At 45.5% G+C, this 22,763-nt stretch overlaps 3 protein-coding genes across 12 annotated transcripts in view; all 3 read right to left on the bottom strand.

Annotated features, from left to right (window-relative positions):
* Positions 1-1,442: 1,442 nt before the first annotated feature.
* LOC125711831 (claudin-4-like) lies at positions 1,443-3,021 on the bottom strand. Its single transcript, XM_048981232.1, has one exon. It carries the CDS (start codon positions 2,913-2,915, stop codon positions 2,079-2,081), a length of 837 nt encoding a protein of 278 aa, XP_048837189.1. The 5' UTR covers positions 2,916-3,021; the 3' UTR covers positions 1,443-2,078.
* A 1,177-nt stretch (positions 3,022-4,198) lies between these two features.
* Positions 4,199-5,257, bottom strand: LOC125711833 (claudin-4-like). The gene has a single exon (XM_048981234.1). It carries the CDS (start codon positions 5,180-5,182, stop codon positions 4,523-4,525), a length of 660 nt encoding a protein of 219 aa, XP_048837191.1. The 5' UTR covers positions 5,183-5,257; the 3' UTR covers positions 4,199-4,522.
* A 5,389-nt stretch (positions 5,258-10,646) lies between these two features.
* The window catches only part of LOC125711830 (rho guanine nucleotide exchange factor TIAM1-like), a 46,791-nt gene continuing 34,674 nt past the window's right edge, over positions 10,647-22,763 (bottom strand). For 4 of the 10 annotated variants that reach the window (XM_048981219.1, XM_048981222.1, XM_048981221.1 and 1 more), the window contains 12 exons: positions 18,967-19,149; positions 18,216-18,284; positions 16,545-16,670; positions 16,235-16,343; positions 15,619-15,798; positions 15,166-15,284; positions 14,720-14,828; positions 14,224-14,282; positions 13,792-13,888; positions 13,448-13,535; positions 12,835-13,007; positions 10,647-12,500 (listed from right to left, as the gene is read on the bottom strand). In XM_048981219.1, coding sequence (XP_048837176.1) covers positions 11,980-12,500; positions 12,835-13,007; positions 13,448-13,535; positions 13,792-13,888; positions 14,224-14,282; positions 14,720-14,828; positions 15,166-15,284; positions 15,619-15,798; positions 16,235-16,343; positions 16,545-16,670; positions 18,216-18,284; positions 18,967-19,149 — 1,833 coding nt within the window. In that variant the 3' untranslated portion in view covers positions 10,647-11,979. Of the gene's footprint in view, positions 12,501-12,834; positions 13,536-13,791; positions 13,889-14,223; positions 14,283-14,719; positions 14,829-15,165; positions 15,285-15,618; positions 15,799-16,234; positions 16,344-16,544; positions 16,671-18,215; positions 18,285-18,966; positions 19,150-19,332; positions 19,748-22,763 lie in introns of those variants that run through there. The other 6 variants (XM_048981228.1, XM_048981227.1, XM_048981229.1 and 3 more) reach the window with 4 other exon arrangements.

Raw genomic sequence — 22,763 nt, 5'->3', positions numbered from 1 at the left:
TATTTATGTTACATGTTTATTCAGGATAAGTGATGGCTTTTGTTTACAGTGGTTCATTCTACTCTATTTTCAGCCCAATGTCTTCGCTCCCCCCGCACACATTATGTTTGTGATCTTTTTGACATCTCACCAAATGTAACACTTGCTTGTTCAGAAGGTTCCAGCCCCTTCCAAAGTCACTCTGTTTTGCTGGCCCGGCTGACTGGACTTTCCCACTGTGATTTTTTTTAGAGAAACAGCATCATCTGCCTTCTGTGATTTTTAAATCCACAACCTGTTTGTCCCGAATGTGACCAGTCAACCCCAAAACCACGTGCCACTCGCGCTGGGTCATCGTGTCCTTGCTGTTTGCAAAATTTTCTTGAAGCGTGTCGGTGAATGAGCACACGGCAGGTGTCACGCGGGGAGGCCATGAGAGCAGGAGTGAAAAATGTATAAATTGCAATGGACGGGATTTCGGGCATCTGTAAAAAAAATATTACTATTTTGTTTTCCTTTGTTGTTTCAAAGACAGATGTAACAATGGAAGCTTCTGGGTTTGGCATGCAAAACTGGGGTCACCTACCTTAATTAGCATAAATATCTGAGGTAATTGTTAGGCTTCAAGGTATTTAACTAGTTACTTGCTACTAGTTACAGGTTTGTACATTTTAACCTCTATACCGCAAATGAAGTACGAATTAGCAGATAAAGGTTAAAATGCTCGATAATTTTTTGTCGTATCGGCACAAATGCATATAAAATACGTATGCATTTGTGCTGTTACAACAATCGATTGTCGCAAGTGTCGCTTTTAAAGGTGAATACATACTTGCGTACCAGTTACGTCAATCCCTGATGGGAAATACAGACGGAAGAAGGGATCCAACTCTGGAGCAATGTTGAACCATTTAGTTAGACATTTAACTGCAAACATGTTTCTCATAATACGCTGGATAAGATCAGTGCTTAGCCAATCCAGATGCTGCCAGGTCACTGCTGTTGGACCACAGCCTTCTCTGACAGCATTCCGTAAACATAAAGAGAAGCCCTTGGTCAAATTTCAGTAGGTTTATACAATTATATTATTGGATGACCAGACTTTTGTCACAGAAACCATGCTATTGGTTTCTGTTACCTAAAGCAGTGTACCTCTGTTTTTTTCAATTAATCAGCCCTGGGGGAAATTTGCATTGTGGCTGCGGTCTGGCCCGTTTTTCAGGTTCTTTAGCATATTTTCACTGACAGCGCCGGGAAAAAGAAAGCCTGTTTTCAAAGTAAAGAGCAGCCAGCAAAAAGTCCCACAACTCCTAGCTAAAAAAATTGCGTGATGGTATGTGGTGACAGAATACAGCCGGTACAACAACCAAGAAACCCGCGGAGTGCTGGAATTGTGATATACTAAACTGAAAAATGAAGAATTTAAATGGCCGGACTGAAACGTAGCATGAACAAGAGCAATGTGACTTGAAAAAATATACCAAAAACTTTTATTATCACAATTTTACAGCTGCTGTGAAGACGTCACAAACCATACAGCACAAAGAAAGACTCAACAACAACGCAGGCAAACCTGTATATATTTATCATCTACCTCACCCAGGCAAAAATGTTCAAACATACAGTATAGTTTGGCATTTATACTCTGATAAACTGCTTGTAAAAACAATGCAAGCATGCAAATTCTACTCTAAAGAGCAGTCAAGTAGACCAGGAGTATCATTTGATGTCTCTTGGGTATTACAGGCTTTAGTATTACATTTATTCTTTCTAATGAAGCCACAGGTCTATGGTTATAATATACATGAAATCATACTGGGCTCATTTATAAACAGGCTATTTGCCCAACTTCCCCTCATCTATGCAACTTTCGTGATTAATTAAGCAATTAACATATACAAAATAGTCACCATGTAACGCAGGTGTGCGTATTGCGATCGTTCTGACCTCGATACCAACACAGAGTCAATGAAGAGTTAAGCAAAAATTTAAAGCAGTTTTTCGTGGTCCGTTGCATTCCAGATTCTTTCTCCATCCTTCCCAGACCCGTGTATCTCCAGCACATGGATCCATGGATCCCCTTTGAAGGATCCCCAGCTTCAGATGTACTGATGAGCAGGGGCATAAATGACTGAACCAGGAGGGGGTATCGGGGAGTGGACAGCCTGGTAGGAATAAGCTGGCTGGTAGTTGTACGCAGGTTTGTAGGTGTACGCAGGCTGGTAGGTGTAGTCCGGCCTGTAGGTGTAGGCGTACGGTACCGAGCCGGCCTGGTACATTTTCTTCTGGTAGTCGTCTTGAGTGCGAGGAGCATGACGACACACCAGGATCATGCCGGCGGCGAAGAGTATACCGGAGGTGACCCAGCCGATGTAGAGTGCCTCCCCGAGCTCGCGGCGCTGAGCGTTGATCAGCAGAGGGTTGTAGAAGTCCTGGATGATGACATGACCAGTCCAAGAGACGGGGATGAGGGTGGAGATGCAAGCAGCCAGGAAGAGGCAGCCGCCCACTACAAGGATCAGATGCTTAAGTCGGGGGCTGTGCTCTACCAGCTTGGTGCCCTTCATGCCCACTGCTGAAATTATCACAGCGAAGCAGGTAAGAGCCACTGAGGTACACATGAGTCCGCGGGCCGCCTGCAGATCGGGCGGCAGGTAGAGCAGCGAGTCGTACACCTTGCACTGCATCCGGATGTTGGCCTGCCGGTAGCAGTTCATCCACAGGCCCTCCCAGCGCGTCTCCATGACGATGATGTTCTCCCCGATGAAGGCCGTCACCTTCCACATGGGAAGCCCTGTCACAGCTGACACGCCGATCAGACCGATGAAGCCGACGACTAGGGCCACTACTTCCAGGCAGATACTCTCCTTCTTCTCCGCCTTTTCCATCTTCTGCTTCTCAGCATACACTGTATCCATGTACACAGACGGCTCCATGTCTGTGCTTTCGGGCTGGGTGCTTGCTGGCTGGGACAGCAATGCCTACCTTCTCTTCAAGGGAGAATGTTGCAGAGTGAGGTCTGAAGGCTGAGAGGAATACTTTTCACACTGCAGGAAGTATGTGAAAAATTCATTCCCAACCGAACTGGTTCAGCTACTTTTTCTATCACCCAAAAGATCAACACAAGAAACCTAGCAATACTTAGTTTTCTCTGAGCAAATCAGCAAACTTGTTTAATCACCCATACACAGGAGTGTACCTAGGAATTGTGGGCCCTCTGACAAAATGTCACCTTGGTCCCCCCACCCAATTTTACATATAATAATATATATGCCAGGGTCCCTGTGAAGTGTTGGACCCCCTAAATCTGCCAGAGAATCCGTGACCCTCCAATGCCCCTGCCCATTCAACCGCTGGAGAACACATCTACTGTCTTCACACTTCTATAAGGTACTTGAAGTAACCCTTCAATGTAATTCTTCAAGGTGGCCGATCCCTCTTGTGTTTCAGATCTCGATTTGATCTCATGACGCGGAAACTACAGCATGAGCCCAACTGAGTCAAGGGACAAAACCGAAGGAATAGATCAATGAATAATACCTTCCTGTTTTGCTCTAGCTAACAAGAGCTATGCAGCACGTCTTCACTTTCAAGTATGTGTCACCGAACAGAAGCCTCCCGTTTGAGCCTTGAAAATGTGCATTGTTGTATGTCATATAGCTGTTCCATTTGGTCTGCATTAGCCTCGGTCCTACTGACCAAAACTTGTCCATGCGTAGTGATGCATTGGAGTGAAAGTTTTGGAATTCCTGTATATGTGATTGTGAACACCCATGAAAGTGGGTGTGTCAGCTGATTCATATATCCGTGTGGTAACAAAACCATGGACAGGGCAATGTCCTGTACTTTCATTTCACTTTCTCCATAGCTGAGAACAATAAAAAAAACTGCAGTGGTTAGCACTGTTGCCTCACACCTCTGGGTCCCAGGTTCGAGTCTCCGCCTGAGTCACATGTGTGTGGAGTTTGCATGTTCTTCCCATGTCGTCGTGGGGTTTTCTCCAGTTACTCCGGTTTCCCCCCACAATCCAAAAACATGCTGAGGCTAATTGGAGTTGCTAAATTGCCCGTAGGAATGCATGTGTGAGTGAATGGTGTGTGAGTGTGCCCTGCGATGGGCTGGCCCCCCATCCTGGGTTGTTCCCTGCCTCGTGTCCGTGGATGATCAATGCGACAAACACATAAACTTGTGTCATGTGCTTCACTCTTCACCAGATACGTACAACAGACATCGTCATTTTATTTAAAGCACTTATATAAAAAGCAGTTCACAATACAAAACGAGGGAAATTTAACAGATCTTATATCATAAAAAGTGTATAATTTCTTCTGAATTAGAAACAGAACGCAAATCATGCGAAGAACTAATAATACAATGTCAGCGTTGCTATACTTTTTTAAATGAACAATATACATTTAAATGAATACATCATCAGCCTATTTGCATCCAAGAGAGTCATGGCATTCTCAGGGTTCCGAATATATGAGACAAGTTAGTCCTCTCTCTCTATCCGGTCTTCTTCTGGGTTTGAGTCACAGGTCTTTCATACGTATTCGCTCCTACTGTGAACTCGGGATAACTTCTCGCTGGACTTGACTGCTGTGTAATCAGGCCTGGGTTTCTCCTCATCCTCCTCGGAGTGCTGGCAAGAGCACCAGATGAGAATGATTCCAGCCACCGCTAGCAGGCCGGCGGTTCCCCATCCAGTGTAGAGTGCCTCCCCCAGCTCGTGCTTCTGTGCTTCGACCAGCAGCGGGTTGTAGAAGTTCTGGATGATGGTGTTAGCCGTCCAGCAGATGGGGATTAACGTGGTAATGCCGGACAGAAGGAAGATGCAGCCGCCAACCAGGACGATGTGGTTCTTTCTCCGGGGATCTTCCTGGCAGCAGTTGGAACTCTGCATGCCACATCCTGACATGAGGACGGCGAAGAGAGCCAGGAAGATAGAGCAGCACATGAGTCCGCGGGCCGCCTGCATGTCCGGGGGCAGGATGAGCACCGAGTCGTACACCTTGCACTGCAAACGAAAGGTCGACTGCTTTTGGCAGTTCATCCACAGCCCTTCCCAGAGTGTCTCCATGACGATGATGTTGGCCCCGATGTAGGCCGTCACCTTCCAGTTGGGCAGCGCCGTGACGATAATAACTCCTACGAGTCCGAGTATGCCGGCGGCCAAACCCACGATCTCCAACTTGGTCCTCATGTCTGAACACTCGTCTGTCTGACAACCAGTAGCTTCAGAATTGAAACTGCACCGTCTTTTGAAGTGCCAGGTTTCTTGCAGTAGTATTATCTGATTCGCACAGGCGAGGAGGGGCTTGTGTCACTGCAGAAATGCAAGCAATGCAGCCACACTGGTTCACATGTGCTGCTTGACCTTGGACCCATTCACACAAGATCCCATCTCATGTATCCCTCCACTTTCCACCTTTTTTGATCATGCATTCCATGAAGCATTCAGATAAAATCTGATAAATAAATATAAATATACACTACAAAACATTTAAATGTAAATCTTTTCCCATTAACGGCTTTAACACACCTCTGACATCAATTGTCACAAAAACATTTCCTTGTTTTGAATCATCTGCAGTGGTCTGACAGCACAAGCTGGTAGACCCGCTAGTAGAGATGCGATAGACCTGTAGTGAGGTAGACTAGAAGCTATGTACGTAAATATCATGTGCAACATTTATTTAACCTGGCAGTGTGAGGATACAGTAAGTTTCACATGTATGTTAATGTGGATCTCTTCATGGAAGCTAAATTTGCAATAGTTCTGGTGTGAACCCAACTCATTGTCAACTTTATATGACAGAATTGTTAACTGCATGGAAATAGAGCTTCAGATAAATTTCATTTTAGTAGCAGTATTTCAGTGGTGAGCATGACAGCCGGGGGCGGCATGGTGGTGCAGTGATTAGCACTGTTGCCTCACACCTCTGGGACCCGCGTTCGAATCTCCGCCTGGGTCACACGTGTGTGGAGTTTGCATGTTCTCCCCGTGTCGTCGTGGGGTTTCCTCCGGGTACTCCGGTTTCCCCCCACAGTCCAAAAACATGCTGAGGCTAATTGGACTTGCTAAATTGCCCGTAGGAGTGCATGTGAGAGTGTGTGGTGTGTGAGTGTGCCCTGTGATGGGTTGGCCCCCCATCCTGGGTTGTTCCCAGCCTCGTGCCCATTGCTTCTGGGATAGGCTCCGGACCCCCCGCAACCCAGTAGGATAAGTGGTTTGGAAAATGGATGGATGGATGGATGGCATGACAGCCTTGCATCTCCAGGGCCGTGGGCTCGACTCCTGGTACAGGATAAGTGATGGAGAGTAGATGGACAGATGATGAGAATTCTGGGCTAAATGTTACAAGAAGAGTGATCATAACATTCATAGTATTAGCGGGAGGAGATGTCGTGCATTTTCTGATGTTATTGACGTGATAACAGAGTTGCCAGTTTCAGGCGAAAGGTCTCGTTTCTGCCTCACGTAACAGGCAAACGATGCAGGCGCACAACCTCAGGGGTGAGAAAAAGGCACCTGAAACTGGAGAACAAGTAGAACTGGCTGGGTCACCGTGGGCGACACCGTTTCACAGGTAAACAGACGTGTCCTGCTTCCGGCCTCTGCAGTATCAGCCCCAAGAAGGTGAAAAGCTTTAGGATCGGAGAGGGGTTGCCTTGGATTCAGAATGTTCCTATTTCTCTCTTTGAAATTCCACAAATATTAAAAGATGGAATGGTAGAAGGTTTATGCTTCTAATGTGTGTCATATATTCTAAATATTCTAAATAAGTAATCTGTGTGCATGTTTTATTCTATCCTTCAATGCAATTAATATGCGCAACCTGTACGTCTATATTAAAATCCCAGAAAAATAGAATGAATATATATATATATGTATGTATATGTGTGTGTGTGTGTGTGGCAAGGATACTGTTGGCTCTTGTATAAACTGAAGTTTTTATGAACACCAACTTGATTTTTTTGTGCCGTACGATTTAATTCTTCAGCCTTTTTTTCGTTACATATTGCATATCTACAGATTCTCACATTATTTATACACAGATGTCAGTTAACGTGATTATAAATTTGTCATTGATGATTATTGTATTTATCCAATTGAATAATTAATGGACAGACTCATTATTGCCTCTCATCCTTTCCTCATTACCCTCTGCTGTGAATCCAACGTTTAGTATCACACCCTTTGTTGATGTCATGCCATAATTGTTAGTTGTATATTGGCATAGTGTCTCCAACAGTAACAGAATGTGACAACTAAAGACAATCCTTGGTTACATGTCAATAAAGATTCTGACTGATCTATTATTGACCTGTTGAACCAAAAATTTTGCTCATATCCGTTTCAGGAGGTTTGTGTACCTGAGGGAACGGTGGCCTCCTTGTTACACAATTTCCGTCCTGTATTTCCTATTTTGTCGCTATTACTGTACAAGTCAAAACCCCCATTTAGTTTTAAGACATTATCTGATTCCAAGCCAGACTGTCACTGATGATGCCTGAAGCAACGTCAGCCGATGAAGAATGCGACCCGGCAACATCATGGGCTGTCAGGCCAGAAAGCACCTGATAGATAAACACAAGCTTAGCTATGTCTCCTTGGCCTGTATCTCAGTCAGAAGTCAACAAGAAAATCGCTGTTGACTTAATGCGCCTGAATGAGATTGAAAAAAAAAATACTTTGGAAAGCAAACACTGTGGTATCCATGAAGAGAACCACATGTTATCGTACTTTCTCAGTCTGGTTCCCAAGCAAGTCTACTGTGCTTTGTTTCTACTGGAGCTGAGCTCACCTTCGCATGGCCTCCGTTTTGTTTGCCACTATTTGATGATGGCAGTCACACCTGCTGGGTTAGCTTAGCGTTGCTGCTAACTGAGCCAAATCTTCTGCAGTGTGGTGTTCTGGCTGAAAAGTGTCAATGCACACCCTGGGGATACATGCATCGGTACAAACTGCTATGGGGTTTATTTTCAGGATAGTAGTATGCATTGGGCAAATATGGAAGTATTCCTGGACATGGCAGTCTCACACTAACCTTGTTTCTTCATTTGCTTTATACTACCTGTAACCAATAACAATTGTCCACTGCTTGTTCAAAAACACCTAACAGCTAAACGGTTAAAAAAAAACAGCTAAAGATGAAGCAAAATTATAAAGCAGTGCCACCTGGTGTTCGTTACAGGCTACTGCATATTACTGGTGAAGGTGTCTCTCCTTGATTGTTGCGTTTGATGTAAAATGTGAAATTTCTGAAAATACACTGAGATATGACGAGGAATCTTTTTGCATCTGAGGAAAACCTGATGTTTACATACAACAAATACAATAGGTTTCTGTTTTTGAGTCAATTATGGCATATTCAATGTTCCGAGAATGCAGTCTGCATCATAATTAGGAACAATGTAGTTTGTTTTTTCATATATAAAAAGCTTTATCAGAGATGTTTGCTTATGTTTACAGCAACATTCAAAAAAAGCTTATTTTACAATAAAAAGCACCCTAATTCATTTACAAGAATGGTATTTGCCTGATCATTTTGAATGCGGTGCATGTATAGTACAATAAATAATGCAGCAGCACAGATGGGCGGGACAAATCGAAATAAATATGAGTTTATAAAAAATTCCAAAATCCATATGTAGAAAACATGAGGAGGTTTAGAGTTGATTACCAAATTGTTTTATTAACAGTTACGGCAGGTATAATGTGACAGGTATAATGATACATGACACAGCAACAGACCTTGATATCCATCCATCCATCCATTTTCCAAACCGCTTATCCTACTGGGTCGCGGGGGGTCCGGAGCCTATCCCAGAAGCAATGGGCACGAGGCAGGGAACAACCCAGGATGGGGGGCCAGTCCATCACAGGGCACACTCACACACCATTCACTCACACATGCACACCGACGGGCAATTTAGCAACTCCAGTTAGCCTCAGCATGTCTTTGGACTGTGGGGGGAAACTGGAGTACCTGGAGGAAACCCCACGACGACATGGGGAGAACATGCAAACTCCGCACACATGTGACCCAGGCGGAGACTCGACCCCGGGTCCCAGAGGTGTGAGGCAACAGTGCTAACCACTGCACCACCATGTCGCCCCAATACCTTGAAATAATTTGTTTAAAAATAGTGCATTATAATCATGAATGATGCAAGAAAAATTGTGTTTCTGCTGTACCACCATACTCATGATGTTCGAATTGATGGCGATATTGATGTTTATAACCACGATACGATATTTTACTAATATATCGCCCAGGCCTAGTGGGAGTGGTCTTCCAAAATGCTAGATGCTTTGCAGGCATAGTGTTCATGAAAGATGTCCGTGACGCAGGGGAGAGAAGTCCTGATGATTATCTGCTGTAGGCCCTGTACCAGCTTCAGGGACTTGTGGTCTTGGACTTTGCGATTCCCAAACCAGAGGGTGATGCAGCTGATCTACCTATGGTGCCCCTCTAGAGTGTACTGAGGATGGGGGGATGGAAGTGGAGGTGATGATGTCCTTGTGCCATTGTGACTGGCTAGGGGAGTTGAAAATCCAGGTGAGGTTTTTTCTGCCAGGTGTACTCCAAGAAATCCGCTGCTCCAGATTCCTTGCACCTCAGATCCCTCAGTGGCCAATAGGGAGTGGACAGCCTGAAGTTAACAATCATCTCTTTAGTTTTGTGCACACTGAGAGACAGATTGTTGCCCTTGCACCAGTCTCAAGCTGCTCCATCACTAGACAGTATGCTGGTTTATCGTTGTTGCTAATAACATGAATCTGTCCAAAAAATTACCAGCTTTTCACACTGAAACCCCCCCCAGCAAAGCAACTGTTCCTCTTCGGGGTGATGTTGATTCCGGTAACTTGTTTAGGTCTTTCCAGCAACCTTTGGAGGTTCCCCACCTATACCATTTTTCTTCTGCTGGAAACTTCTAAAATGACCCAACTCTTGAGATCCTGTGTCCACTTCCTCCTGGTGAGACGGTCTTCATACCACAGGGTACCTACTGAAGCACCCATTCATAGCTTTTCTCTTCTCTACTTGTGGTTGTGCTCCAAAACAATACCCAAGGGCATTATGGTGGCTCAGCATGTTATTCAGTAGCATCACACCGCTAGGGTTGTGGGTTCAATGCCTACTCTTGGCAGTTGTGTGCTTCTTCACACTGTCCTGAAGTATGTGGTTAGATTCACTGGATTTGCCCAATGAGTGCTTGAACACTGATACAAGAATAATGCTTATATACACAAAAGTCTTTCAGTACACGATTTCTTAAACCTCCAAATGATTATTTTCCTACATAACTGGCAGAATGAAGCATGCCTTAGCAACCGCGCTCAGCTAAAGAACCCTGGATAGTTGCTTCTGCTATACCATGAGCCATTTTGACTAATTCCGTAGAATGAATTGTGAACTGTCGCAAATGAGAATTTCGGTTAATCAGCTGAAACACCTTTTTCTCACTGGGATGCTCTCAGTTGTGTAACTTGATGTCCTTCTGCCATCGTTTTGTCATACAATGGTGCATCACACTCTGCCTGCTCCCTCTCTCACCGTTCTGCTCCCACACCCCCGCGGTTGGTCGCCCAGGTTTTCTGCCCTCAGCAATGCCCTGATGTCAATATGAGTCACCGGTAAAAAGCTTAGCATTGGAAAAGAAAGTAAACACACAGTAGGAAACCAGTTTATTGGATATAATATCAAGACACAGTCATATGTACATAACAGAGTTTTAAAAAGTCTTGGTAACATGAGCTTTATTTTATTAACAAACTAACCTTCAGCTCCACTAATTCAGACACTTTTCATATCTTGATTGCACTTCACAATCTGAAGAATTTACCAAAATATACCGTGCATTTTTCTGAGCCAATACTACTGTTTAATTCATAAAATAATTAAAAAACAACATTGCTTTGCCTGTTAATATAGGCACCAGATACATATGATATTTATCAACTACAGTACAAGGATACTAAAGGATTCATTTGACTTGGGTGTAATATTACAGTAAGTGCATTTATTTTTTTTTATTATCGAAGAGCTCTTGAAGGCTAGCATCTATACTTCAGATTAACCTTTACACAAAGCGTGCACGTGGCCTGATGAACTGAAGAGCACTGCAAACCATACCTGGCATCAAATGAAAACTTTTAAAAGCAAATGAAGTCAAATGAAAGGCAGCGTGACAAAGAAATGGCAAAAACAATAAAACCTGCTTCTTATACTGCCAAAAAATTCAAGTAAAACAGGACAAGTAAAATTAACGATAAAAAAATAAAAGCCTTACCTTCCGAGAAGACAGAAATACTGTGATGTTTGTGCACAACTACAGAACATAAATGGAAATGTTCAACACCTTTTCCAGAAAGCAATACATATATAAATCGGTGCTTTTTGATTGAATTAATACAATAATAATAAAACAATATGACACAAAATTTCAGTTTATCCCGCTTTTCATTCAGGCTTCTCAAAGGTCGCCTCTTTGACCTCTTCCTGCCCCCCCCATGCAGTGGCCCAATTCTTTCAGCCCTTAAGTATGACGTGAACCGTCTGAGCCACGAGATCTTAAGGGAAATGCACTCCAGTTTCCCAGGCTTAAAATATAAAACTGGAAATGATTGGAAAGTAAGTTAGCTGCCTCAGGCTCATGTGCAAACCACGCCGGTGGTTAATACTTATCGCGTTCAAATCCTTTAGTTATTATTGCCATCAACGTCTCTCATCAGCATGGAGGCATGCGAACAAAGTTAAATTATGTGATTTATGTTGCTGTTATTGAAACAGGATTGGGTGGGGGTTTAAATTGTGCAAAGTTCTTTTATGGGTGTTTACTTATAGAATAAATACTTTTGGGAAGCAACATTAGCTGTGAATAGCGTTTTACGGTACAGGTCTCTGAAACGGCATGCCGACAATGTTGTTTTCCCACCAGTTTAGATATTTGTGAGTGACGCAATGGGATCCAGGTCTGTCTTGCATGTTTTCAGGTATTCACTCGTCCCTCTGAGTCATCTCGCCGCAGCCATATGACTTCCTCACTGGCTCTTCTATGCTGTGCTCCAGGGTCTTGCGTGCACTCGGGGGTCTTTTCTGGTTGGTCTGTCATGGGGTCTTTGAGTAGGCCCGGATCCCCAGCCTCATCCTCGTCCTCTCCCTCCTGCCAGGCAGCCTCCCCCAGGGACAGGGCTCTCAGAGGGGCCTCCAGGTCTGTCTCGGAGGAGGCTCCCCTCGCCAAAGTGTAGTACTCGTCCTCATCGCTCAGGATGTCCGTCTCCTTGACCTCCTCCTGCTCATAGCGGTCCAAGTCGAACTGCTCCTCCACCCAGCGGTCCGTGTCCCCGTGCACCAGCTCAGCAGGCCCATCGGGGGTCTCGGGTGTCCCCGGAGTGACCGGCTCCGTGGACGGATCGCTGTCGGGGCCCCCGTCGTACACCACATCCGTGTCGATGGTGAAGCGGTTACGCACCAGCTTTCGCCGGCCAAGTGTTCGAGTGGGAGCAGAGACTGCACAGGAGATGGACACAAAGCAAAACAAGCAGAATGCTACCAATCTCTTAAAACGACCAAAATTGCGCATAATTTCACTTCATTCCATTATCCGAACCTGTGACTCAGCTAATTGGACTACATTTTCCGACTTAAATCATATCCAAAATTCAATGTACTCCTACAATTAAATATTTTATGCACATTTTCAAGCCATATATAATAGAAATGTGCACAAGGATTAGTGCATATACAGATGTGCACACTATATAAACGCAATATGGGACAAGAACAAATAAGAAAAAGAAATGACTATGAAATGATTCATGGTAAGGGAGAGCGGACCCCATACCTGCCCGGTTCATGGCGGGTCGCGCCCCCTTCAGGGCACACAGACGCTTCCCCCCGAAAGGCACGTACTGCTGGCTGAGGGGGAGGCTCTCTGTCTTCAGCAGCTGCCTGCGCTGTTTGTCCCGCAGCACCGAGTGCACCATCTTCAGCAGATCCTTCTTGCTCTCCGGGGACCTGGGAAGGCACCATGTCACTCAGGACTGGTTTTTATTGGACACACAATAACAAATTACTGGGATTTCTCTGAATCACATCTATCAGCTTTAGCCATCTAACTATCAGTAGCATACCTGATGCTGGAGGCTCAATGTGAAATCTGATTCATTCATTTTGTATTCAAAGGGAATATGGTACTTTAATAATGCACCAGTAATTTCTCTATAACAGGGGTGCATACAGAGGTGGGGCCACAGGTACACTGGCCCCAGCTGAAAGCTAATTGGCCCTCTCCTATGTCACTCACTGACTCAAAACATATTATTGGTTGGCTCCTCTATATGAATTATGGCCCCTCTTATGCCCCCACCTTAACAAATCCTATAATCACCCCTGTCTTTAAACACACATAGCATGTAAGAACTGCAGGGAACTTTTGGGGACAGGTGATTCCCAACCGGCAGCAGAGCTGGAAAGTTCTCTCCGGTCTCCCTTCGGACTCGGACTTCACATGGACGATCTCACACACTGCCGTGCCCTCGCCGTCTGCGAGGAGACAATACCATAAGCATTACCTCAACTTAATGTGCAGAACTGGAATTCTATCAGTTCCGTTTGGGAAATGTTAAACTAACTAAATGTACCTTTACACTAAAAGTGAGGGAGACCTGTGGTCAAAACGCTGGCGTGCTATTTATTTCTGGATGATCACTGAGGGATATTATCTTCTATTTTATGATAACTGATGAGAAAATAGCATGCAACCCCATGACTACAAGCACAGGAACAGTGGGTGTCATACTTGCTAGGGACCGGATCTGAAGGACATCTGTGGGGATCATGTGACGATAACGGAAGTGGTCCTTCTCGTCTGGGGTGGAGCCTCGATGCGCCCCACCCTATTGAGGGAGGAGGAGACAGCCAATGCCGACATGTCAAAGCCACGCCTTCCCATAGTGCATTTGAAACCCCTTTCAGGTGTTATGGTACAGTATATATCACTGTGTAAGAGAATTGGCCAGATGATGACACATGGTAGAAAGAGGGCGGTGCTTTAATGGACCACCCGTTACCTACTGCCCCAGTTGTGGAACAAAACCAGCACTTTCATGATGGTTCCTGTTTGCTGAGGCCAGTGCCCTACTTTTGAGGAGCTGTGCTGTACTGCTGCACTACATGGATCTCTTTATGGGCTTAGTGCACATACAGTACGACACAAGAGGGCTAAACTTACGATTTTTTTCTTCGGCTTAGAGCAGTCCTTGTGTACAAACACAATGGCGGTTCTGAAGACTGAAAAGGGAGAGACAGAAAAAGAGACAAAGCTGTAGAGAACGGACCGAGGCCAAAGCGCGGGGTGACACCCCAGGCTGTTCAAAGTGATTTCTGAAGCTCTATGCCTCTTTAGTTTTCTGAGGTTGTGTTTTAAAGAAACATTCGCTTACAGATTAACTGACACGAGGGAGGTTGAGAAGCGTCTCCGGCTAAAACCAGCAGCGCCACCTCCACATTAAACACAGACACCCTTTAACAACACCATGCCAAGGCTGCGCAAACCCTAAGTAGCTAATTTAACATTAATGCTTGTCTTAGTGACAAAGCCTTGTGCATTAGCGGTACAGGAGCTGAGGTTTTACCAAGAGACCACGACATAAAAGGATAATAGAAGCAATTATATGCAGTGACCTCAAAGCAATGCAGCCTGTGAGTGATTTTTTATGCAAACACACCAAACGTGGCCAATTCTGGGTCTTTCTTCCACTTTCCAAGGGAAGCTGGAGGGTTAATCCAGGCCACGGTGGTATGGAGAAGCAAGTCACCCATGGACAGATCAGCCACCTGCAGAGGCACAAGGTGGCTTTAAGGGGCAGCAAGCACATGGAGGTCAGCATATTTGGGTACAGTTGCTATAGGGTCAGGCTTAGGGCCCAAAGAGTATATCGCCACCTGGAGGCAGAAGGGGGAACTGCACAGCTAGTGTGGTGTGTGTTCTCAATATTCAATGAGAGGCTCAACCACCCCAGAACACGAATAACTTCATGATAAAGTTGGAGTTGAGATGAAATATATGCAATAAAGATGCAGTCTTAGTGTCTGTACATGGGTGGAAGACGCAAGGAAAATGTAAGGAAAAGCCAATAAGCTTCTGTCAGCTGACACAACATGGTGGCCTCACCTCCTTCTTGTCAGCAGCCTGGTCAGTGATGAGCTGGTCGAACACGGCCCCGTACTCTTCATGGATCTTCTGCATCTCGTTTATGTGGCTGGCCACCTTGTTCATGGCTTTCATGGCCACTGCGAAAAAAGCAAATATCCACAAATTCATTCTCATTCACCACACCCCCTCCCCAACACCAATGTTACAAATCTAACATGGCAGGTGCAGGTGCCGTGGAGATGTATCCATAGCAACACACACATCTGCCATGTAGAGAGAATGTCGATTTTTTTTTCTCTCCATCAAATGGAAGAACAGCCAAGAACACATTCATATTCATCAGTACAAACAAACGTAAACAAACGTAAAGTGCGGGGCACAGCAGAGCACGGTGTTAAGAGAAGTCCAAACAAACAGAGAGGTTCTGCCCGCGCACACGTCCCCAAACATGCAGAGGTCCCACTACCCCACCATCCAGGTGGTAGTGCTCCTCGCTGTCCGGGTCAGTCAGGGAGTAGAGTTCCTTCAGAAGAAGTGGGTATTTGAGTACTCGCTGGATGGGTTTGATGAGATACGATTCCAGGGTGGATGAGTGCTGCTGCCTGGGGTTCCGGGCATCCAGAAAGGCCTTGAAGTTGGGGTCTGTCTTTGCTGGAGGGACACAGACAGCAAGATGGTCGTCTGGCATCTATCTATTACAAAACCGATTTCAACAGCACTGTGCTGAGCAATAGCTTGTGGGAGTTTTACTTGCACAAAAATGTGCAGAACAAAAAATGATTGATTCAGACAGTTAACAAATTAGATTGTAGAAGGTGGGTACAAGCAACTAGAGGAGGCGAACCAATTCATCTGATTGGTTCAGAGAGATAACCAGTCAGATTGTAGCAGAGGTGGGCCCAACCAATCATTTTTAATTCTGCCCTCAGACCATTTTGTGTAAGTAAAGCTCCTATTAACTGAGCAATCCCTCTGCTTAATACTGCCTAAACTACTCAAACTTTCAGATCAATTAATTTCTATTAACTTCCTGAACTGCAATATTCAGGGCAGATACTCTGTAGCAGGGAAACGATACACAAGTTACCTTTGACGAGGACCTTGGGGACCTTTGTGTGGCTGGCGCAGAAGGCGCTGTAGATCTTGAAGCGGTCCGCGTAGTACAGGAACGAGCCGCCAAGCGAGAAAAGCACTTTCTGTAAACAGAAGGGAAGATGCTCACCTGCAGCCAAGGGAATCCTAAACGGCGTCCTGTTAGCCAAACAATTAGGAGGAGCGTTTCAAAATCACCTCCCTTTCCAAAAAAGGACTTGCAAGTGTAGCCAACGCTCCAGATGTCCTTTCCATGTTAACACAGTCCAACTGTCCAAGGGGACTCATTAGGAAAGCCGATGTACCTTAAACTGGTCTACCCTCTCAAGCTTCTCCAGATCTGGGACCAGTCGTGTCCCATCTTCCAGGGTTTTGAGAAATTCTACTTGAAATTCCACCATCTCCACCAAGTTACCAAATAGCACGTCCAGCTGAAACGACATCAAGGGACTCGAAGTTCACCAGCCATTTTCTGCTTTACCTACTTCACTCCAAAATGACAGAAGACTCTCAAAGAGGCTGTTTCAGTGAACACTTTTTAACCCAGTGCTACATCAGGAACATGTCTCTTTGTATTGAATGGTGTTTATATCTTTTTTAAGCATTACATCATGTCATATCTTGCCCGCCATGCCCACCTGACCTTCCTATCTCCTCCCTAGCATGACCCTAACACGTCATGCCTGTTACTCGTCTGTCTTGTCTCTCGTCCCTACCCCTCAGGTTAATCACTCCCAGCTGCCTCTCATTAGCTCCCTTGTTAGTCCAGTATATACATGCTTCCCAGTCCTGTGCTCTCCAGTCCAGTCACTGATGTACCTTCCTGTTGCTTGTGTCCTTCCCAATTTCTAGTCCTCCCATTTCAGATCACTTACAATCCTGTTTGTTTACCACCCCTGTTCATTTAGTATAATAAAACCCTTTTCTGTTTTGCCAACGTGCCTGTCCTTGAGTCCTTTGTCCCTTAAGGCAGGACACACCATAGCTACAGTGCCACAAACCCTACACACTTGTTTACTCCCACCCAGCCAGTGCAATATGACACATCCAGCTGAAATAATACGCAAACTGATCGATACGTATACTCCTGACTGCTGCAGTCCATCCCAAAGGTTCAATAAAGGTGCCCTTTCCCAAATCTGGTCCACAATGTGAACTACTTCTCAGTCCTGCTCAGCTCTTAATAAGGTTTTAATAACTAAATGCAGCAGAAAAATTCAAACAACATGACAGGATGTACTACTTAAGGGCTTCCATCCGTCTTCCATGAGGATGTATCCAGGACAGGGTGACAGTGTGCCTGGGGTCCATCTCAGGAGGCCCAGTCAGGGACGCCCCAGAACAGGAAGCCCAGTCAGGGACGCCCCAGAACAGGAAGCCCAGTCAGGGATATCCTGAACAGCAAAACCAGCCTGGGATGCCGCGAACAGGAAGCCCAGCCAGGGACGCCACAAATAGGAAGCTAGCCCGAAAGGATGCAAACTCACAAACTACACCATACTTGTTCTAAAATATTTGTTATATTTCTATAAAAATGTCTCATCATGATAAAAAGTTCCCTTTGTTCATTCATTCGTAAACCTTAAATGAAGCAGTATTTACAAACTCATCAGACCTTTAATTTGTTAAACAAGCAATCATTGATGGAATAGAAAATCATTAATAACACACTACAGGAGATATTTAAAAGCACCTAGTCATTAATTCTGCTTTGTGATGGCCTGGGGTCCCATCCATGTCCTCTGTCTTGCATCCTGTACTCCCTGAGATGGAGTGCAGGCTCAGGGCTGCCCTGTCCTGGATAAGTGTTTATGGAAGATGGATGGACGAACAATAATTAATTCACTATTACAATTCCTGCTAACAGCCATCTGGCCCTGATGACTTAATAGCTCAGCTGGGCACCATGTTCTCCATGCTGTGGGGGAGGAAGATGCTGTCTTAAGTCTTGGGAGGGAGGGATGATGGTGATGTACCTCGTCTTGCGTCAGGAACTTCTCCTGCTGCAGTGGTGTCAGATACTTCTCAATAAGGCAGTTGAGGTCCTGGAAAAATAATCACGAATCATTATTATGGCAGACACTGCAACCTGCGCACCGGCTGTGGAACTGAACAGTTTTTTTTAAGCGGCTTCATACCTTCACCAACACTTCTTGTCAGTTTTCCCACTTATACAGCTGGACATTTCATTCATGCATTCGGCTGCCTCATTCAGCCGGTGACCTTCAGCCTGTGAGCCTGTGTCCTCCTACACTGTGCTACCTGTTCGGGTGGCAGCAGGCTGAAGCCGGCCGCCTCTATCTTTTGTATCTTTTCCTTACAATAGAATGCTGCTAATAATATCATCTGTGGAGCTGTAACAGAATCCTTGTGATGTTTCACTTATCGCTAAGCCTGGGAGACGGTGCGACAGATTTAGCACTCAACATAAGAAACACTGTTTAGATGATAAATAAAGTGTGCCATGTCCTTTAAGAGTGCTGTGTTTCTAGGTGTGATTTATTGCTGGGACACGCAAACGCGTCCGGATTGTAGAACTCAGAGGACGGAGGTTAGATATGACATTCCTGATAATTAGTCAAATAATGCAAACCAACACTTCGTAGAGAACCTTCATGTTCCACCAGGAACTCTGGAGGCCAGCTGACCTCCGTCACGTTCCGAAACCGGACAGCGACGAGCGATGTGGAGAGGTGGCAGCATCTCACGGGGACGCCCAGTACTCACTTTGACGTAGGTGCGCTCCGTCTCCACCAGCTCAGAGACGACCTTGCGAAGTTTATCGGCGTCGGACAGCTGGCGCGGGGTGGCCGTCGGCGGGAGGGGGGAATCCGGGCTGGGCGAGGACGAACCCTCCGAGGGATTCATGTCATGGAGGCTGCGGCAGAACGCCGCGACCTGCTCTGTGCTCTGCAGGGGAAGGGCAGAGGTGTGGAGAGAGGGAGTGAGAGAGAGAACAACAGGGTGAGAAAGAAAAGAGAGAGAGAGCGAGACCCCCAAAGCGAAGGTGAGCCCTGTCGCTCCTCGCTGCCTGCAGAGCTGGGACTGAAATCCAAAGTCGCCGGCTAAATGGGCACGAAAAGACGCGCTTACATAAGCCCGCTCCCCCGTCCGTCATGCTAGCAGGAGCCCTCGTCACTTTCGTCCGCTGCTCCTCACTGGAAGCTGGTGCCGGCTCCATCCTAACAGCCTGCTGCTGGGGATATCTATGCGATGGGATCCCTAACAGTCAGCTTCGCTTCAGCGTTCTATTTTCACCGCTTGTAATAACCACTTCCATCTGTTTCTCCTCCTCCCCCACTCTGCTTTATTTCTGTCCCTGCTCCTGGCTGGCTGGCTCGCCAGCCCCTGGGCCGCCCATCGATCCGTCTCCCGCACTCAAAAAATAAAGGATATTCTACTTGCAGGCGTGGATGTTAGAAGGATGAGAGACCAGCTCCACCGTTTAGTGGGGACCTGAACAGGTTCTGGTGTCTTGAGCTCTTTGAAGTAAAGCAAAGTGGCGTGTTTTCAAAAGGGGGGGGGGGGGGGGGGGGGGTAAAACACTTCCACACGAAGCCAGACAGCATGTAGCTAGACAGAATGTACTGGAGTTTCATTGCAGTTATTATGCAACTTTCTTCTTCTATTTGATTAAAACTTTCAGTTCACACTTATTGCTTTGCTATTCCTCATTTGGTGCTTAGACCCCAATTTTATATTATCAGTAATATGAACCAGTGAATGGCCTCATCATCTAAATTTGCCCCGCCCACCATGCCCATGAACCCACCCACCACACCCATGCCCCCATGACCAAACACAAATATTAGCAGTGGACCCACAATGCACAGGGTACATCGGGCCTAATTAGTGTGAGAGATACAAACTTGGGAACATCGAGGTACGTTTACTATGGCCACTTAGAGGTGATACATGGCACCCTTAAAGACTATAACATTCACCTACCAAAAAAGGTTAAAATCATTGTGCCAGGAGCGGACGCACACAGATCAGAAAGCTAGTTCCTACTAGTTTCTCCTGAGTGTGTCAGGCGTCATCTGGGATATAAATCATGATTTCCTCACCTGCAGAATGGACATGCAACCTCGCTATTACTCTTAAGATCATTGTTAAGAAGGCAGGCTGAAATCTCTCGGTGTGGTGAGTGACCCACCTGCCTCAGAATTTACTGAATTGACTGGAAACTCTACATTTATTTTGAGTTACCAAAAGAGTTCAGTTTTCTCCTGAAAATCAAGCTTCAAAATGAGTACCACTAAATATAATCGAAGACAAATAAAACAAAAAGACTGATGGAGTCATTTTTGCTCTTGCTTAAGATGTAAGGACAATAGTGTGACTGAGTATCTGAACACATATTTTGTTCCTTTTAAACACTGAACATGACACCCAAGACATACATTACAGCCTGAGGGTGATGCAAAGAAATGGGATCTACATGAAGAACACACTACAGGAAATTACAACATCTGCTATATGATTGGTCACTCCCTTTTCCTGTAGCACTCTTTATTTTTAATCTGTAGTTTACAGTCAAAACAACCCTGCTCTTTCAATTTTTTTATTCTGTACAGTGACGTGCATTTAATGTCCCCATAAACCAGGAAATATCACTTTGTTCCAGCTTGCGCCACTTCAAAGGTCAGAATAGCTGGTAAAGCTTTTTCTCCTTGAAACAAAACTCAGGCAGGCAGGACAGAAAAGAGGAGAATGAAACGTAGAAACTGCCTGGCAGATGTTTTCTCCAGGTGTCATTCAAAAAGAACTGAATACTGAATAATTAGCATTTTCTCACTCATTTTCCTATGAAATACTGTATGTGGAATATAGTCAATAGCATTTCTAGTGATTTCTGTGCAGAATTCACGAAGTATTAGACAAAGCATGAGTAAAACATAACTGGCAGTAAATTCAGAAATAAAATAAAAAATTCTGAAATTCAAAACTGCACTACAAATGCCAACCCACCAGCGTGACACGTGCAGGCAAAACCATGGTAATGAAGGGAAAACTCTACTTTCCCTCCAAAGACTGGAATATCAGTGGTGGATCGGTGGACTGGGTCCCACCCTCAGCACATGAGATTCGTGACCAAATTTCCATGTTGGGTTTGACTCTGCTGTCGCACTTACGGCCCGAAGAGCCATCAGGTATCAGTTAGCGCCAGATTACCTCCCACTGAGCTCCGTCTAACATGCATCTCGAGACTAACTTGGAACTCGGCCAGTTGAGACTGCCCGTATTTGCATGTCGGGACAAAGCTCCGTTCTCACGCCATAAATTACACTGTGAAACATGGTGCCTCCTCTGGGTGCAGCGGGAAAAAACAGTGCACGGTTCTGAAGGTGAGACAGCCTCCATGCCGGGAGCTGCCAAAGTGGGTCGACACGTGCAGAGATAATGTCCTTTCTCACTGGGCGGGGGGTTCCTACGACTACAGAGGGCAGAAGGGGGAAAGCTGGCAGGCCCCGCTGCACCATTTGATATGGAGCCGCATTAGATGCACAAATTCATCCGATACACATGGGCAAGCATATTAATTCCACGGGAGCAGCGTGTCAAATGCAGAAAGAAGCAGATGAAGTGCATGAGGATGATCACACTGAATAGCCCCGGCATAATCATATGAGGAACACAGAGAGGAGTGCATGAACATGAGGGTAATCACGTCAAAGGCACAGAGACCGGCATACAAAACATCAGAGAACATCTTTTTTTCCTCAGGGTTAATTACAACATAGAAAAACTGGGTTGAACATGTCACACATGCAAGGACCAGCAAGTCACATATATGGAGAAGAGTGCGTGGAATATGCAGTGATGATCACATCAAACACACATAAACATGTAGAAACATGAGGATGAGCACGTCAAACACGCAGAGATAAACATGTCAGAAACACGAACACACGAGTACAGTGTGCCAACGAATATGGACGGACAAGGAAATTAAAACATCTAGTGTAAGATGGAGGACAGATCAAGCACATGAGAAGGAGCACTAAAGATGACTAGAAATCCGTGTTCAAGGGGCTCAAAGATACGAATGAGGTGAGAGCAGAGGGTCAGATGTGTTTATATAAACCCAGAATAAGCACCAGAGACAGGTGCCTGTGGTACTGGGAAAGGCGTGAGCCCAGCATTGATCCAGTGTGCAGTTTTGTGTTAGAGGAGTGACCAACACACCTGCAGAGTCTCCCAAAGCTAATCAGCAGCCAAGCAAAGATGCGGGGAGGATACAGGAAACAGCAGTGGAGCTCATCAGCCCCAGCAGAGTCTTCAGCAGGCGTCCGAGAAGAAAATCATCAAGCAGGTTACATGTGATGAGAGTGAAGCAGCTGACAGCCAAAGTATGAAGGTGAGCTAAACCTTGGGAGAGGAATCCCAGGCAAACCTCCCACGGTCAACTGGCAAGGGGGGTCCAGGAATGTGAGGGAATCAATTCAGTGGCCCTCAGTTTAGACCGATTGGCAAAGTTACATGACACCCCATCCAGCTTCACTATTCCAATGTAGAATGTG

The sequence above is a fragment of the Brienomyrus brachyistius genome, chromosome 17 (assembly GCF_023856365.1).
Source record: "Brienomyrus brachyistius isolate T26 chromosome 17, BBRACH_0.4, whole genome shotgun sequence".
Lineage (NCBI taxonomy): Eukaryota > Metazoa > Chordata > Actinopteri > Osteoglossiformes > Mormyridae > Brienomyrus > Brienomyrus brachyistius.
The sequence above is the reverse complement of the archived record's forward strand: the minus strand, read 5'-3'. Positions and strand labels throughout refer to the sequence as shown.

Excerpts from the sequence above, each read along its gene's own strand:
- LOC125711833 (XM_048981234.1), bottom strand. The coding sequence starts at position 5,182 with ATGAGGACCAAGTTGGAGATCGTGGGTTTGGCCGCCGGCATACTCGGA.
- LOC125711831 (XM_048981232.1), bottom strand. The coding sequence starts at position 2,915 with ATGGAGCCGTCTGTGTACATGGATACAGTGTATGCTGAGAAGCAGAAG.